Source organism: Stylophora pistillata, chromosome 3, assembly GCF_964205215.1.
Source record: "Stylophora pistillata chromosome 3, jaStyPist1.2, whole genome shotgun sequence".
In the NCBI taxonomy this organism is placed as follows: domain Eukaryota; kingdom Metazoa; phylum Cnidaria; class Anthozoa; order Scleractinia; family Pocilloporidae; genus Stylophora; species Stylophora pistillata.
Window position 1 is genome coordinate 31,673,081 of NC_142521.1, and position 17,740 is coordinate 31,690,820.

General features: G+C 38.8%; 1 protein-coding gene across 1 annotated transcript; it reads right to left on the minus strand.

Moving 5' to 3' along the window:
• Positions 1–7,353: 7,353 nt before the first annotated feature.
• Positions 7,354–9,857, minus strand: LOC148735643 (uncharacterized). Its single transcript, XM_088751463.1, has one exon. The coding sequence runs from the start codon at positions 9,576–9,578 to the stop codon at positions 9,078–9,080; it is 501 nt and encodes a 166-aa protein (XP_088607589.1). The 5' UTR covers positions 9,579–9,857; the 3' UTR covers positions 7,354–9,077.
• Between the last annotated feature and the right edge of the window lie 7,883 nt (positions 9,858–17,740).

Sequence of the window (17,740 nt, forward strand, 5' to 3'; positions counted from 1 at the left end):
AAGATGGCCCTTGATATTCATCGATACTGTCTCGCTAGAGCCATCAGTATTGACATACAATGGATCCGTAGTGACCTCAATTTTCTGGCAGACGATCTTAGCAAGCTCGTGGGCCATGACGACCACACCATTAATGATTCGGTCTTCCTTGTTCTGGACGAACTTTGGGGTCCCCATACGCGCGATAGATTCGCCTGCCACTATAACGCGAAGCTCCCTATATTTAATACCAAAACCTATCAGCCGGGGTCCACTGGCGTTAACGCCTTCACTCAAGACTGGTCCAGACACAACCACTGACTCTGCCCTCTTGTTTGTTTGACGTCTAGAGTTTTCAACTGACACGAAAATTTACAGTGCTTCGGGCACTCTGGTTGTTCCAGTTTGGAAGTCGACACATTTTTGGCCCCGTTTATGTTCCAACGGCTTGCAATGGAGTGCCTATGTTCATGACTGGGTCATACTTCCCAATCTTCCGAACTTGTTTCGTTATAGGCAAAGCTAAGAATTCAATTTTCGGTCGTGGTACGCTTGCATTCTCGTTGGCTGCTTTACGAATTGATTTTGGCGTCAGGCACGGTTGCATTCTCGTTGGCTGCTTTACCAATTGATTTTGGCGTTCCACAAAGGCAAGGTCCGGCGCTTGTTTGCGACGCCTTTTGTGTCCCTGTAGTTTGATATATATATGTATATATATACACATACATGTATAAAGATCTTAGTGGGTCTGCTTGTTGCATTCAGATACAGTTAAAAGTTGATTGTTGTTTTTTACACTATGGGGTAGAGGCCCTTGAGATACACCCTCAGTGGGTTTGCTTGTTGCATTCAGTTACTGTCAAAAGTCGTTGATTTTATTTTACACTATGGAGTAGAGGCCCTTGAGATACACCCTCAGTGGGTTTGCTTGTTGCATTCAGTTACTGTCAAAAGTTGTTGATTTTATTTTACACTATGGGGTAGAGGCCCTTGAGATGCACCATTAGTGGGTTTGCTTGTTGCATTCAGTTGCAGTTAAGGTTGTTGATTTTGTTTTACAGTATGGCCTAGAGGCCCTTGAGATGCACCTTTAGTGGGTATTATTGTATTCAGTTACAGTTAAAAGGTGTTAATTTTTGTTTTAAAGTATGCGCTAGAGGCCCTTGAGATGCACACTTGATGGGTCTGCCGCTTTGCAGCTTTATGAGCTTCGATTAAGGGTCCATGTTCGATGATTTTTTCGCTATGCGTAGACAAGGGTTTGTCGGTGGAAATCTCCAACGTCACGGTCGCTGGGCTTCAGTCTCTGTCAAGAATTCTTATGTTAAAGACTCTTTAGCCAGTATATTACAGATTTCCAAATCACTGTCACTTTAGCTCAAGCCCTTTCTTTTTATCTCTACGGTGGCTTGGCTGGCCAACCCACCCAGACATCAACTCTTTGTGTATCCGGTTGAGCAGTGAAGGCAAAATATGTAATTTGTGGTAATCCTAGTTAGCATAAATGAATATTTTTCCGGCACTTATCGGAAGATTGGGGGTGGCTGCAAGGTACGTGGAGAGACAATACTTTATTCAAGAAAAGAAAATCAAAAATTCCAAAAAAAAACCTCTCAAAAGGGGATATCTAGAGGTTAACTCTATATAAAAGATTCCCCGAAATAAAAAAGTGAAAAGGTAAACCAAAACATTATATACAGATAATTAAAAACTATTTACCATCTTCTCAATCAATATTCATGCAAATCCTTAATCTGTTACGAAATAAGTCAATGAACTTGCGTGTATAATATCTTTTGGCAAATTATTATTATTAGTTATGGGATTGTGGTTTGTAAGTAGAGGTCGTTAGTAGGGCAAGGCATTCTACGGTCAGCCTTCACCGTGTGTAGCTCTTCGTTTTCGTTTTAGTCTTTAGTATATATTTAGAGCGGTACTTGCATAGTACCTTAAGTAACTACGTAAAAATGTCATTCATAGGATACCTTAAAACCCCAAGGGTAGCACCGCTGCCTTGGTCGGGGGTACACGTTCTCCGTTTTTTCCACCTGCTGGTTTTTAGGGGTTTTCGTGTCCGGCTTTGGTGCATTTATTTTACTTCAATTGTAAAAGACTTGTGTTAGCATATCGATTTGGCCTAAATACATGTAAACGGTGGCTTGGCTGGCCAACCCGCCCAGATATAGACTCTTTGTGTGTCTAGTTAATTATCGATTGAATCACTGGTACAAAACTGTTGGAACTGATCATTTATCCCAGTTTCCTAACAACACTTGACCCAACCCGGTGATGTGTCATTCGTGTCGCAAAAGATGCGTGCGTGCAGGTGTAAATAACAGAAGTGTAGATCGGCGTATAATGGGAAACAGCTATTAAAATCAAGTCTGCACGAAAGAGCTTGGGATTTTAGTAAATCACAAATAAGTAATGTCAATCTTAGTTTTACGGAGTTTAAGCGTGTATTTCCGTTGTAATAGCAGATAAACAGAGACGCTATCTTGTGACAGAAGATCGAGATTGATTGAATGTAAGAAATATACAATTTGAACTAAGCTTGAGGTCAAGATGGCTGGATATTGGCCGAGTTCTTTTTTCGCATTTTTATGGACCTTGACTTCGTCTCGGTCCATAAAAATGCGAAAAAAGAACGAGGCGCATGTCCAGCTATCTTGACCAAAAAAGTTTGGTTAATAATGAATTTATTATATTGCGAGAAGATTTCGCTTTATTAAGAATTAAGAATGACTTGTTTACTTCGAGAGCTGGGAGAGAGAGTCAACTGTGTTTGTGGCACATCAAACTCACGAGAGTCATTTCTGTTTTCTTTGTTTTGACCATCTTCTGCCGCTTTTTGCGTTTCCATCTCCAAAATTGTCCAAGAATTACGAACGTAGTTTTGATTCTATTTTTTTCATGCGCGGGATCAATGCAGGCAATCCCAAGCGTGCAAGATAGGCCCATCTTTGCCCGCTCGGGTAGCCAATCAGAACATAGGATTCGCTTCATCTTGGGTTGGCGCTGCGAGCAATGTAATAAGCTTGGATATTGTATGGATCATAAATAAACGCAAGAAATTGGAAAGATACAGTCCTATTCATTGTCGAACCAGCGCTCCGCAGAGATTTTCCTTAACACAGTGGAGAATTCTGCCACAGGCAATGTTTCACCCGAGTCAACCTTTTCTTGAGACGAGCGATAGAGTAATAGGAAACCCTCGAGAGGTGATATTCGAAAAAGCATCCCTTATTGACCATTCCAGGGGTTAAACCAGATTGATGTAGGTTTGATTTCAACATCCGGTTAGCTCTGAACCTCTCTGTTTCGGCATGACCATAAAAACAACCTAGGCAACCGCTGCAAGCAAACGCCGGACGGTAACTCTAGAACGTTACAGGAGTTGTGCGTCCAAGCATTCAAGATTTTAGGTATTGAGAATTTGCCCTCACTTATTTGCAATTTCTCCTCCAATAGCTTTTTTCGGTCTTTGGCAGAAGAGGCGAGTTTAATCTGCTTCGTTATTGCAGCTTTCTTGTATAAATCGAACAGTTTTTCTGCTTTCTTTCCTTTGACGACATCACTTAACTGAATGCCTCTCTCCCACAAATAATTTTTCACTATCCTTTTCCGAATTTCGAGAAAGTATCGCTCATTTTCATTACCACGGTCCTTTATTCTTTAAACTGATGCGAACGGCCCCGGTCTTAGCCTCGTTCTCTCGCCGTAATTTCGACACTAGATCACTAAACCGGAAGTGCCCTATAAGGAGGTCAGACATTTATAATAGTAGTGACGTTTTCCATACGGGAACGCGAACTTAAACCGAAATCGAAACCTTGCCTCCAGTGACAATACATTCACCCTTCCGAGTTGGAGCTGATCAACTTTAATTATCTTTTAAATCACCAGCACAAAACTATTGCAATGAATTAGTTATCCAAACGAACTATTTGACACTCTTAGTCTAACTAGTTGGGTGACATTTTTCACTTAACATAAAAGCGAAATCGATATGTTATCAATGCGTTGGATTGTTTGACTATTTTCATGATTTGTTAGTGTTTCGCGGAAACCTTCGCTAACAATATAATATTCAAACTGTGGTTTGAAAAACAGTACAGTACACACAAGATATAAAGTACAGAGTACATACAAGATATAGAGTACATACTACATATAAGATATTGAGTGCAACCATAGAGTTTCGTATTGATCCTTAGTCTCTGGAGGTTTTTGGAGAAGTGAATATGCTAATGCGCTCTGTTTCCTTACAGTCTCAGTTAATTTTGTCTAATTCTTCGATGCTTGGTCATGGGCCCATTGTTCACATCTTATCGCGCTTGAGTTTCCATTGTCCTTAAGCAGTCCAACAAGTCTATTCCTCAGGGAACTCGACGATTCGTTGGAATCGGAAGCAGACCTCGCTCTGTCTGCAATACTCTGGCAATTTCTTTCGGCTTTGTAATGCTTCTCGTGTGAATCAGCCACCCGACTGTAACATTGTTTGATAACAAATGCAGCAAAGCCGAGGGCGAAGATCGCTATGACAGTAATCCTTGACTTAGGATCGTCTACCTGCGGCATTTTCCAGCCGAGAGCTTTATAGCCTGCCGATAACCCACCTACGACAAGAAGTAGAACAACTATGAAAGACTTCCAGCTCCCGTAGTATTCTGCACACAAATTGTGAGCACGGGATTGTACCACCATTTCATTTTGCAGTCCACGGATGTCATTCTTTACCCTTTCCTGTTCTTCCCGTTCTCGTTCTCTTTCTCTTTCTCTTTCGCGTTCTTTCCGTTTTTCTTCCTCATTTGAGCAAACAATTATCCATCCGGTTGAGACTCAGCAGTTATAATCCAAAAATGAATCGAACAAATCTTGTTTGCTTAGGCGCGAATACTAACGAATACTTACTATTAATGTAAGCCGGAGGCTAAAAACGAACTGAAAGAAGTAAGAAGTCGGGTCACTCTGAGAGAAGTGGGCTCCAGTCCCCACATTCGGTGATATGAATGAAATCTTAAGAAACTAACATCATATAATGGCTAAGAAGTCGAATCATATTGCGAAACGAAAAGCACGTACAAATACAGCGAAATTTACACAAACGGACTTTGACGTCCTTTGTTTGTTTGGTAAACTCTTTGTTTCAAGCACAAAGAATGTCGACGCGAGCTTTCTCTCTTCAGAACACGATTCGTAACCAAATCTTATGAAACTTACATCATACGAAGGTTCGATCTTGAAGTTTATTCATCTTTTAGTTTTTATGATGCGAAATTAAGAATGTGCGCAAACACGGCAAGATTCGGCAGAAAGCGACTTAAACGGATGGTAAATTAACGTGAATTCAGAGAAAGCCATATCGGCTGCTGCAAACAAAAGTCCACGAGGATTGGGGAAAGCTCATGGATGGAGAGAGGACAAAAAGGCAGCTGTTAAAATCCTGCGCCATAACGAAACGAAGAGTCGAACATTTTGTCCACAATTTACCTCCATACGCACTAGCACTACATTAACGCTTCCGAGTTGGAGCTAAACAATTTTATCTTTTCTTATAAATCATCTGAATAAAACTGTTGATATTCATTAATTATCCAAAAAGAACTGTTTTACATTCTTAACTCTTTAAGGGTGAGAAGTCGTTGTCAGTGGAGATAGAACTTTTTTTTTACCGAGCTGTTGCTCTTTAGAAGTATAAAATAAGTCTATGAAAAACATAAGGAATTCCCTAGCTCAAGCGGTAGTTTGTTTGAAAAAAAAAAAAAAACATTTTGAACTGCCACTTTTCTCCTCGGACTCCTTGGAGGAAATTATCAGGAAAAGCAAGGTCACGGGAACTCGGGCAAAAACTTTGGACAAGCAACGCTCCTAAGGGACTCATTTGTACTTAATCGTCGTCGTAGGAGAAAGTGTTTAGTTTTGATCATGAGCCGATTATCCACGCTAATTCGTTCTCATTGATCACACCGAAACTCAAGGTAGGTGTTTAATGATCACTTTAATGTATCACGATAATATTTAAGAACGAGTCTCTGTAATAATGAAACATCTTGGGAAATGAAAATTTTCAACCCCCCCTTCAAATTTTGCATGCAGTTAGGAACTCAGGGGGGATGTACAAAATGCCCTTTTTAAAGGTTGCAGCACTCTTATTACCATGGTAACAATGGCTGCTTGTTTGAGGCCTGGGGCCTTATTTTCATACAAAAACATCACAAACAAGAGTAAAATGTTTATTTCTCTATCTCAAGCTAAATACAACATTATAAATTGGTACTTCTACCATACATAGTGACATCATTCGTCTTAACTTTGATACATTCAATTTTCCCTGGGAGAGAATGTAAACACACCAATAGATTATTTATCTCGGTACAGTTTTGATCATTTTTGTTATTCGTTAAAACAGGGAAAACATTTATCTGAATTTCTCCAAAATTACATCGATTCTGGAGCTGAAACTACCCACCTAGTTGGTTCTAATATTCTTTATTTTAAATATGTAAAAATCCCTGCGGGCCGGCCTCTACTTTTCATAGGGGCAATTCACGAACGAAGCTCAAAAATCGGATATTGCATAATTTGGCGATGTTTACATCTAATGTTCTCAAAAACAAACGTTTCAGACAAATGAAACGTGCAAGGCTTTAAAAGAATGTTATCTTGATAGGTTACCTCAAGAGGCTAGAGTCTTACGCTTCTTTCGTGCTTAGCAACCTCCCGCGTGCATCTATAACTCAAAAGTGTACGCTGTGGTGTTTACCATTTGTTAATTGTTGTTTTTTTCATAGTAGTAAAAATACAACCTCGTGTAAACGTATAAATAGAAAATGTGAGTCAAGAATGTCTGTTTTGTAGCTCCTGTAATTGATCGTTCAAAGAAATCACTAAGGCAAGGAAAATTAAATGAAACTTTGTGACATCACAAGTTATACAGACGGGTTGCTAGGAAGGTTCAAAATAGCGGTGTCTCTGCAACAATATAAAGCCAACAACACTTAAAGGTCAGTTTTTCAAAGTTGTGTTACTCTTTAATATCTCAGATGGTGAACTCTAAAAGTATGGGATTTGTGGTGCATATTGCTTATTTATTTATTTATTTAATCAATATTTAAACAGGGACATCAGATTTAGCATAGCTAGTTTAAAGAGAGCCCTGCGAAACAAAATTTGACAGTACAAAGTTTACACATAAAATCGACAGAAAAAAAGTAAAACTCATTGAACAAAATTTATACAAATTCTACATAACTAATTAGATCTGTTTAAAAAACCGCTTACACTCAGTTTTAAAAGTTTCAAGGCTTTCCAGCGATCTTATTACTTTGCCTTGGGCAGATTATTAAAATCAGTTAATAAGTAAGAAGGTGCTAAGCCGTTTGTTTGTTTGTTTATTTATACCCCTTGCAGAAAATATGAATTACAGGTATAGTCATCAAATTGTATACATGAAAGTAAGCTTACAAAATACAATAATAAATAATGGATTTTTAATTAATTTATACATTTTGATTTAAATGAGTGGCAAACTTGTTCGTTATAAACTTTCCCAAACGGTCAGTTTTTGTACTTTTCACTGTTGAAGAAAACCTGAGATTGTATTTGTTACTTGGTTTTAGCGAGGCGGCTTTTGACAATATTGGAAACAGGGTTTGACGGTGTCAGGGTACGTATATGCTTCTTACAAGTTTTTTCGCGCCTATCCGCAAGCGTGGCGATCCGAGATGCAGCTAAATTTGAAGACCAGCAAGCATTTAAGATATAATTTGGATATATCAACAAAGTTGAAATGTAAATTGGCTACCGTAACGATTACAAAAGCTGACGTTTCGAGCGTTAGCCCTTCGTCGGAGGGAAGGGCTAACGCTCGAAGGGCTAACGCCCGAAGGGCTAACGCTCGAAGGGCTAACACTCGAAACGTCAGCTTTTGTAATCGTTACGGTGGCCAATTTACCATTTCATTTTTGTTGATATATCCAAATTATTTCGTTACCCCCACCGACGCAGCCCCAAACAGTTTCTATCGAAACTATCAGCCTTTATGCATTTAAGATAGTCTCTACGAGACTGAAGGCTAGGCCAACCACGAATACGAACAATATCTGTTTCACTCAGATCACAGCCCTATTTAAGATGATACTCGCCGCCCGCCTATTAAGCTTATCAAAGTACCCTTTAGATACAACCCCACAACTATCCCATACAACTGAGCTATAGTCAAAAAGGGGGAGTATCATTGCGTTGTACAAAATGATACAAGATGACTGAGGCAAGATCTTTCGTGCTCTACGCAACATTCCTATTCTAGACGGGATCTTCTTTTCCAGGTAATTAATGTGGGACTTCCAAGAAAGTGTTGGGTCCATAAATACCCCTAGATGTTAAAACTTTTCTAATCTCTCTAAGTCACAGCCGTTAGATAATATGGAGAACGAATTAGAGGCAAGCCTTTGATGAGTACCCAAAAGCATTATTTTAGATTTGGTAGAGTTGAGTATTAGGTAATTAGCACTAAGCGAGTAAAACTATCTAAATCAGCTGACAGATTGGACTCAATGATGTTAACATCAGTAGCCTTGGTACAGATTGAAAATGGAAGTCATTAATCAAACGCCATTGAAGAGAGATTCTCTCAGATTCTGGAAGTAATATACAGCTATTGATTGAAAAATGCTTTCCATATCTATAGGGAGAATTCACCGTCAACCATGCCGACCGAAGTGTATTTTGTTCTCGCTTCGTTGCACTTTTCCTTCCGAATAAGTGGTCAGTTTTATACTTCCGGTCTCTGAAAGTGTAATTTATCTGGTGCATTTGAATTTTTAATTTTCGACGCCAATTTCAGTTCATGGCGGTTATAACTTAGATATAAAACTGCAAACTAACTGCAAACAAGAGGCTGTAATCTCTTGCTACAAATGATGATCGTTGATCGATCGAAACGCGTCTTTCGTAAAATCAAAATTGTTTTTCAAATTTTTACTTTAGTAGTTACGAGTAGGAGTTTTACATATACAGTAAGAAAAAACAATATCATATATTACAGCTCACGATTCTCCAAGTTTTTGCTGCTGATTATGTAGGTCCTTCTACTCTTAAACTTTACTCTCGTTTCTTTCTCTCTCTCTGTCCTCTTTAGCTTTTCGATAAGCCCATTCTTCGGTTTGTATCAGTCTGTTCACGTCTTTCTTGTTCTTGAGCAGGTCTTCGTACTTTGATGCCAGAGTTGCCCACGTTATTTTGGGATCCCAAACCTCGGTCTCCGCTATAAACTTCACCCTCTTTTCGAGATATTGGCATTCTATTCCAGAATTAAAGTGCATCCGATTTAGATCAGCTGGCATACTCTGGATCTTCGGTAATAATTGAACTGAAACGGAGAGGAGTGCGGAAGTGGCTGAGATCGCAGCGACGAGCGGCGCGAGGCGAGGACTATGTGAAACAAGTACTTTCCAACTAAGTGTTGATGCTAAAGCTCCGGTGGTTCCTACTGAACCTACTACAAGCGATGTGTACTGAAGCCTGATGTTCCACTTTCTGTAGTATTCCGAAGATTTGTAGTGGGCACAAGCAGTCGCGTAAAGGTTATGTTGCATTTCGCTGAGATTATTTTGTAACTTTTTCCGTTTTTGTTTCTCTTCCTCTGAAAGTCCTATTTCGCTAGGAATATGTTCTAGGTTTTTCTGTATCTGTTTCTCTTCCTTTGACACTTCTGAACCAATACGGTTGTCAGTAGGTAGTGCGTATCCACAGCACAAGCAAAAATACGAGTTGGATCGGTCAAATTTTTGTCAAAGTGAATAGCCCACTTCACAAACACAAACAGGTTAACCCAAAGGTTCGAGGCCGCATGACGTTAGCTGTTTGAGACAGCAATAAATCATCATGATTTTCAACGGTCAAAGTTTTTCAAAGTGAATAACCCACTTCACAAACAAAAACAGGTTAACACAAGGGTTCAAAGCCGCATGACATCAGCTGTGTGAGACAGTAATAAATCATCATGATTTTCAATGGTCAAAGTTTTTCAAAATGAATAACCCACCTCACAAACACAAATAGGCTAACCCAAATTTAAAGGTTCGAGGCCGCATGACTTTAGCTGTTTGATACGACAATAAATTATCATAATTTCCGGTGATAAAAGTTTTTCAAAACAAGAATAACATTTCACAAACAAACACAGGCGTTCGAGGTCGCATGACGTTAGCTGTTTGATACAACAATGAATTATCATAATTTTTTACGGTCGAAGCTTTTCAAACGGACAGATGTGCTACAGATATGTTCTTCAGGTCTGCAACATATTTGTGAAGTATCTGCATGACCTATCTATCTGTAACATATAGAAATTTGGTCGCAAATTTCTATCTGTAACAGATATGACACTCACAGATATGAAAAACACCTTTCTCTTCCTTTGCCTTTGTTTAAACCCATACGGTTGCCAGTAGTAGTGCGTATCCACAGCACAAGCAAAAATACTAGTTGGATCGGTGAAATTTTTTCAAAATGAATAGCCCACTTCACAAACACAAACAAGTTAACCCAGGGGTTCTAAGGCGCAAGACTTCAGCTGTTTGAGACAGCAATAAATTATCGTGATTTTCAACGGTCAGAGTTTTTCAAAATGAATAACCCACCTAATTGAAAACGGCGAGGTTGTACAACTAAGTGTCGTTTTCAACAAGTTCTTTGCTCAGCCAAAAATCGACAAACAAATCTTACAGTTATCAGTGGAAGATTTCTCTGATCATCCTAGTATTACTGCCATCATAAACAAACACTATGATTCAGACCTCGACTTCCAAGAGATAAACGCCGAGATTATTGGTGGTCATATTACAAAGCTCGACACAAAGAAAGCAACAGGCCCGGACGGCTTCTCACCCAAACTACTAAAATTATCAGTACCTACATTAGCTACTCCCTTAGAAACTTTAACTACAACTACTGCATGAATTCGAGCTCTATTCCCCGCGCCTGGAAATCAAGTAAAGTCACGCCGATCTACAAAAAGGAAGAGTCAACCAACAAAAAGAATTACTGGCCAGTGAGCGTTCTATCTGGTATAAGAAAATTATATGAAAAAGTAATCTACGACCAACTTTCGGCTATCTTTACCCCTATCTTCTCACAGATCATGTCTGCTCTGATTAAACTTACAGACGACTGGAGAACTGTTCTCGACGAAAGAAACGATGTAGCAGCAGTAGGAATTGATTTATCAAAAGCATTTTACAGAGTCTGTCACAACCTTCTCGTCGCAAAGAAAAAATTTTATGACTTCAAAGACCCTGCGCTTAAGTTGTTACAAGCATACCGAAATAAGCGAAAACACTGAGAGTAAACGGCAATGACAAAACATCTGACTGGTCCTTTCTCAAATGTGGAGTACCTCAGGGAAGCCTTCTAAGCCCCTTACTGTTCAACATATACACTGAATGACTTCATTTCATCTTCGCTCCTAAGGCTCTACGCAGATGATATAACGCACTATGCTTCAAACACAAGCCCAATAGTCTTACAATATATCATGAACCAAGACATGGCCAAACTCTCCAACTGGCTGAAAAGAAATTTCCAGAAATCTAACGATGAGAAAATGCAAGGAACGATAATGGGTAAATCAAAGTACGATTATGAGCCTCAGTCTATTTGAAAACAGTGCTATTGAAACCAAAGACCACCTCAAGATCCTGGGGATAAAGTTGGATAACTATCTTTCCAGGAACACATAAAAGATATCCTTAATAAAGTCTATGCTAAAATAAGAGCACTGAGACGCATAAAACGCTTAGTACCAAAGAACACAATGATAGCTCTCTACAGAAGCTTTATTCTACCTCATTTCGAATATTGCAATCTTATCTCTATTCATTGGTCTTACAAAGACGTTAAGTAATAAACTAGAAAAGGCAAACCATTATGGTCTAAGCCAATTTTGAACTTAAATAACTCAGTGTCTTATGAATCTGCCATCAAATTAATCGACATGAGATCATTATCAAATAGACGCATAGAACAATCGCTCGTCCTATTTTTTAAATGTTTCAAGAAAAATGGCGCAAATTACATTAGTAATTCTTTTAAGCCCCGCATTCAAACCTGTAATTTACGTAACAGAGGCCATAATGTTGAACAGAAATCTTACAGTAGTCAATTCATGCACAACTCTTGTTCACATATTATTTCTCGAATTTGGAATCAGTTACCTTCGTTAGAAAAGTCTGCTGAAAATGTGTAAAGTTTTCGTAGATTAATTAGCATGCTCGACTTTCCCGGCTGCCATTGCAACAATTGTTCAAATTGACATTTATCATTTCCGACGATTACTCTCAGCATTTGCTACCACTATATAAATTACAGCAACTCATAACACTACATTATATATTATACTTCTTATCGAATAACCTTTTTTTTTCTATCTTTTTTATTGTATATATGTAGTGCTTTTTAGATTTTCTCTGTCAATCGCTTTTGTCATGAGCCTCTGGCTCGGGAGATCTGGGCAACCACTCCCTGTGCAATTGACTTTAAATAAATTATCATTACCATTACCATTACCAACCCACTTCACAAACACTAATAGGCTAACCCAAATTTAAAGGTTCGAGGCCGCATGACTTTAGTTGTTTGATACGACAATAAATTATCATAATTTCCAGTGGCCAAAGTCTTTCAAAGCGAATAACATTTTACAAACAAACACAGGCGTTCGATGCCGCATGACGTTAGCTGTTTGATACAACAATAAATTATCATAATTTTCTACCGTCAAAGTGTTTCAAACAGACAGATGTGCTACAGATATGTGCTTTAGGTCTGCAACATATCTGTGAAGTATCTGCATTACCTATCTGTAACATATCTGTAACATAGAAATTTGGCAGCAAATTTCTATCTGTAACAGATATATAGCCTGCGTGTAGCCGTACCCACCCCCGAAGAAAAACGGGGAGGGAACGTCTACGAAAGGCTGGCACGAATCGTGTTCTGTGACATCAACCTTTTGCACGGAAATATATAATGGTTCCTTATTGGATAAAGATCGCTAGTAATACTTTCGAGAATACTGATTGGCTAAAATAGATTTATCTCGTTTGAAATCATGGTTAACACTAAAGATCACTAATTCAATTGATACATTCACTGAAGTCGACGAAGGCTTGACGCCTGCAGTTGACTCCCCTCGCTTTTTGGGTGTTGATGACAGTAGTGGAGAAAACAGTACTGAATGGCTAGGGACGTGAAGAGATTCATCATTTACAATCGAAAATGAGCCGCGTCCTTCGAGTCGAGGCTTCTTCGAACTTACAGTCGCGCCTTCGAGCGAATTTTTCAGCTGGAAAACAAGGCCAACTTTCTTCAAACTTGTCGCGTAGTTGGTTCTCATCGATGTTTGTAGTTCGTCCAGGTTCTGCTGCAAATTATTTCTCTTCTTGAGGAGACCATGACACTGCCTACAAATACACTTGGATAAAGCCTGCACATGGAAATCCAAATTTGCGAGCGCGACGTTTACATCGAAGATTGTCTTCTTCTTGCTTTGGACGAGAAATCGCTCGTACTCCTTTTCAATCTCTTTGAAACACTACGTACACTTCAAAAGGGTCGTTGACTTGCAAATAAACTCGAAAGAATCAGATAATTACGAGGTCTTTGTCTGCACGAGGACACGTCCGTTCTTTCGCGGAAAATACACTTTATTGACATATACATACATACATACACACAGACATACATACTTTATTTAACGTGGGAATACGCCTAGCTTAAGAGCTAGTTTATTCCACCTACTACCTAATGAAAACCTAACAACTCACAACGCTAATATCACAGCGGGTAAAATCACAAATTAAATATAATACTCATTAAAAGCTAGTTAAAACTGTTATTACAATATTACCGTCGCGATCAAAATACTATTAAAACTAACTTTACTAAATCTACTCAGTACCCGAAATTTAAAGATCTAATTCTGTGTACTATTTCTTTAGTGGACGCTTTTATTCTAATGTCATTTGAGAGTTCATTCCATTTCTTGGCTGCAAAATATCTCCGTGACTTGAGTCCATATTTGGTAGTGTTAACTTTAGGTAAAGATAAAACATATTCTTGGCGCCTGAGATTGTACACTTAAATGAGCGTAAGTTAATAAGATCCCTAATTTCCCGTGGTGCTTTGTTCGATATGCTGTTATGTATTGTCAGTAACATGTCTTGAATTCTTCGAGATTCCATGGAGGGTTGTGTTTTCCTTTACAAGAGATGCTGATAAGATGCATGTTTATAATTATAGACATATCTCAACGCTCTTTCATTGACTTTTCGATTTTTACAGTGTTTCGTTTTCCGCAATGGTGCCAAACTTTGTTGCAGTAATAAAAATTCGGTAGTATGAACGAACGATACAGCGATTCCTTGGTTTTAAGTGGTAAAATATTTTTCAGTCTATTAAGCGCGTTTATTTCAGCACTCACTTTGTGGCATATACTCGAAACTTGATCGTCAATTTTAAGCTTACTATCGAATACAACTCCCAAGAGGTTAGTCTTTTCTGCGGTTCTTATCCAAGGAGTAGCTTATCTTCTCTTCTGCCAAGGACCATAGCCTGGTACTTGTCCGGATTTGGTCTCTTGCCATTCTGAATAAACCATGTAGTTGCGTTCTCCAGATCACTGTTTAGGTTGTCTTCAACGGCACGTACGTTCTTATTGGAACAATGGATATTTGTATCATCCGCATAATTAATAATCATGCGTCGTGTCATTGCATACGCCAAATCATTTATAAAAATATTGAACAATGTAGGCCCCAAGACAGAGCCTTGAGGGACTCCTTTTAAGACCCCTTCCCACGTGGAGAAGGCGGTGCCGAGCTTCACTCTTTGATGGCGAAAAAGGGGATAGCTTCGCATTAAAGATAGCGCTTGATCACCTAAGCCATAGAGTTTAAGTTTTTCCAGAATTAAGTCATATGGTAGACAGTCAGTGGAAGACTGGAAATCAGCTGTTGACAGAAAGGAACTGGTGTACATACTGTCTACTGACTTGAGTAAAGCCTTTGACTCTCTTAGCCATTCTCTAATCGTAAAGAAACTCGAGGCCTATGGCATTGGACAAAATTCTCTCAACCTTGTTAGATCATACTTTGACAATAGGCTCAATAGAGTGAAAATAAAAGGCGGGAGTGACTAGTGACTGGAAAAGGATGGTGCTTGGCTGCCCGCAAGGCTCGTCCTTTCACCCCCTTCTGTGGAATTTGTTCCAAAATGATATGTCATTCCATGTAAATAATGCTAATTTGAGCATGTATGCCGACGACCATCAGATATATGTTACGGGGAAGAAGCATGACGTTGTCGCGCAAAGTATCAAGATACATGGAGAGAAAGCTCTATACTGGCACAAGAACAACTATCTCTCAACCAACCCAGAAAAGTTCCAGCTATTAACGATCAACCCGAGAAATGTTGACAAAGGCAACGATAATCAAAATTTTTCTGTTGATGGTCATACTATTAACAGAATGGGGGAAATACGGCTTTTAGGAGTTCAAATCGATGAAAAATTGTGTTTTACTAGTCATATCAGTAATCTATGCTCTAAGGCCAGTCAAAAAGTAGGGGTCCTAGTGCGGCTACGCAATTTGATACCCTGTAAGGCTAAACTATCACTTTACAGGTCTTCAATTCTGCCCCATCTAACCTACTGTCATCTTGTATGGCACGTTTGTGATGCATCGAATCGGAGAAAGCTTGCGCGGATTCAGGAGCGAGCACTTAGGGCGGTGTACAAAACTAGATCAGCGTCCTATCAAGAACTGCTAAGTCGCGCCAAACTACCGACGTTGAACAATCGGCGCCTACAAGACATTGCCACTTTGATGTTTAAAGTTAAGCACAGTCTCGTACCTGAGAATATTTCTGACTTATTTAATATAAAGAACACTCAGTATAATTTACGGAACGGTGAAGACTGCCAAGATTCGAAACTGTAAGATTTGGTAGGAATTCTATTAAATATATGGGACCTCTCATCTGGTCGAAGTTACCAAGACACCTAAGAACGATTGAAACTCTAAATTCGTTCAAGAAGAACATAAGAAAAGTCGATCTTTCAACTCTCGTTGAAATTTAAAACTTAACTAAATAACTTTATAATCTTTTTAATTATCTACTGTTAATAACTATCATCTACATATGTAAATGTATTTGACTTTTAAACTTTTTTTTTAGTGTCCCCCATTAGCTTATAGCTAAAACCATAGACACTTAAATAAAGTTTTTCATTCATTTTTCATTCATTCATACTTAAATCAATGGCTACTGTGCCAATAACGTTATGATTTTCAAGATCTTCCTTCCACTGTTCTGTGAGTGCAAGGAGTGCCTTCGGGCACCCATGATATTTTCTGTATCCAAATATAGAATTATGAAGAATCTTCTCTAAGTGAACTGTCAATTGTTGATGAATAAGATGTTCAAAGATCTTAGACATTGCTGGAAGAACTGTGACTGGTCGGAAATTCACCTTCTCTAATTGTGAGTTTTTTTTATGATGTGCAACTTATGTAAATATAATATATTTGCATATATTTACATAACTTATAGATAGATAGATAAGTTTATTTCTCACATTTTCACAGAAAATCTGAATTACATTGTGGTTACAATTATTTAACAAATATATAAAATTACATGCGTGGATAGGGACTGGGCTACAATGGGTTTAGAAATACAAGATAATTAATTAAATAATTAAGAATTGACATTTAACTATGTGGGTATGCAAATATATATAAAAAGAAACTATTATTTGTTGAAGGCTAAAATAGTCCTTGGGAAAACGCTGCGGCGCAGTCTTTCGGTCCTGCATTTAGTCACTTAAAAATTGCTAGCGTTCCTCAATTGATACTGATGCACTTGCTTTCTTTCTTTCGGGAGATGTTTAAAAAGTGGCCCTCCTCTTGAGATATTTTCAAGAGTTTTAACACAAAGTTCACTACGTCTTTCAACTAATGTTCTTAAATTAAGGAATTGCAGAGCTTCTGGGTAAGATAAAGTAGGTACTATGATTTTAAGAGCACGCGGCTTCTGTATTCGTTCTAGCTCTTGTGAAAGGTAGGAGGGGAGGGCGTGGTGCCATACTACAGAGCAATATTCAAGAACAGATCGTATCAGTGAGATATAGATAGTGGTTAAATCATTCATCTCCACACCCCCTCGACGGAGTACTCTGAGTATGTGTAGGCGTTTAGAAGCCTTGGTGACAGTAGCTTCAATGTGATTGTTCCATTTTAAGTTATTCTGAATCACCAGGCCAAGTACTTTGTGTGAAGTTACAAGCTCTAATTGGTGGTCGCCGATCTTCAAATGAGGGAGTTCTGTGGGTTCCTTGAGAAAGCATATCCGTATTTCTTTACACTTTTTAGCGTTGAGTTTCATCCAGTTACTGGAGCTCCAAGAGGCGACAGTATCGAGACTTGTTTGGATGGTTGAGGTGCTGTTAACGTTCCTTACGAGCCCCTCAGACAACGATACATTATCTACAAACTTCCAAGTGCAGGATTCAGTATCAGAGATGTTCAAGTTATTTATCATCACCAGGAACAATATTGGACCGAGTTTTGTTCCCTGGGGGACGCCGGCTGTTGTTGGAAGCCAGTCAGAGATGGAGCCAGGTAACTTAACGCATTGTCGACGGTTAGTCAGGAAGCTTATTATCCACGGTATTAAAAATATGCGAACTCCTAAG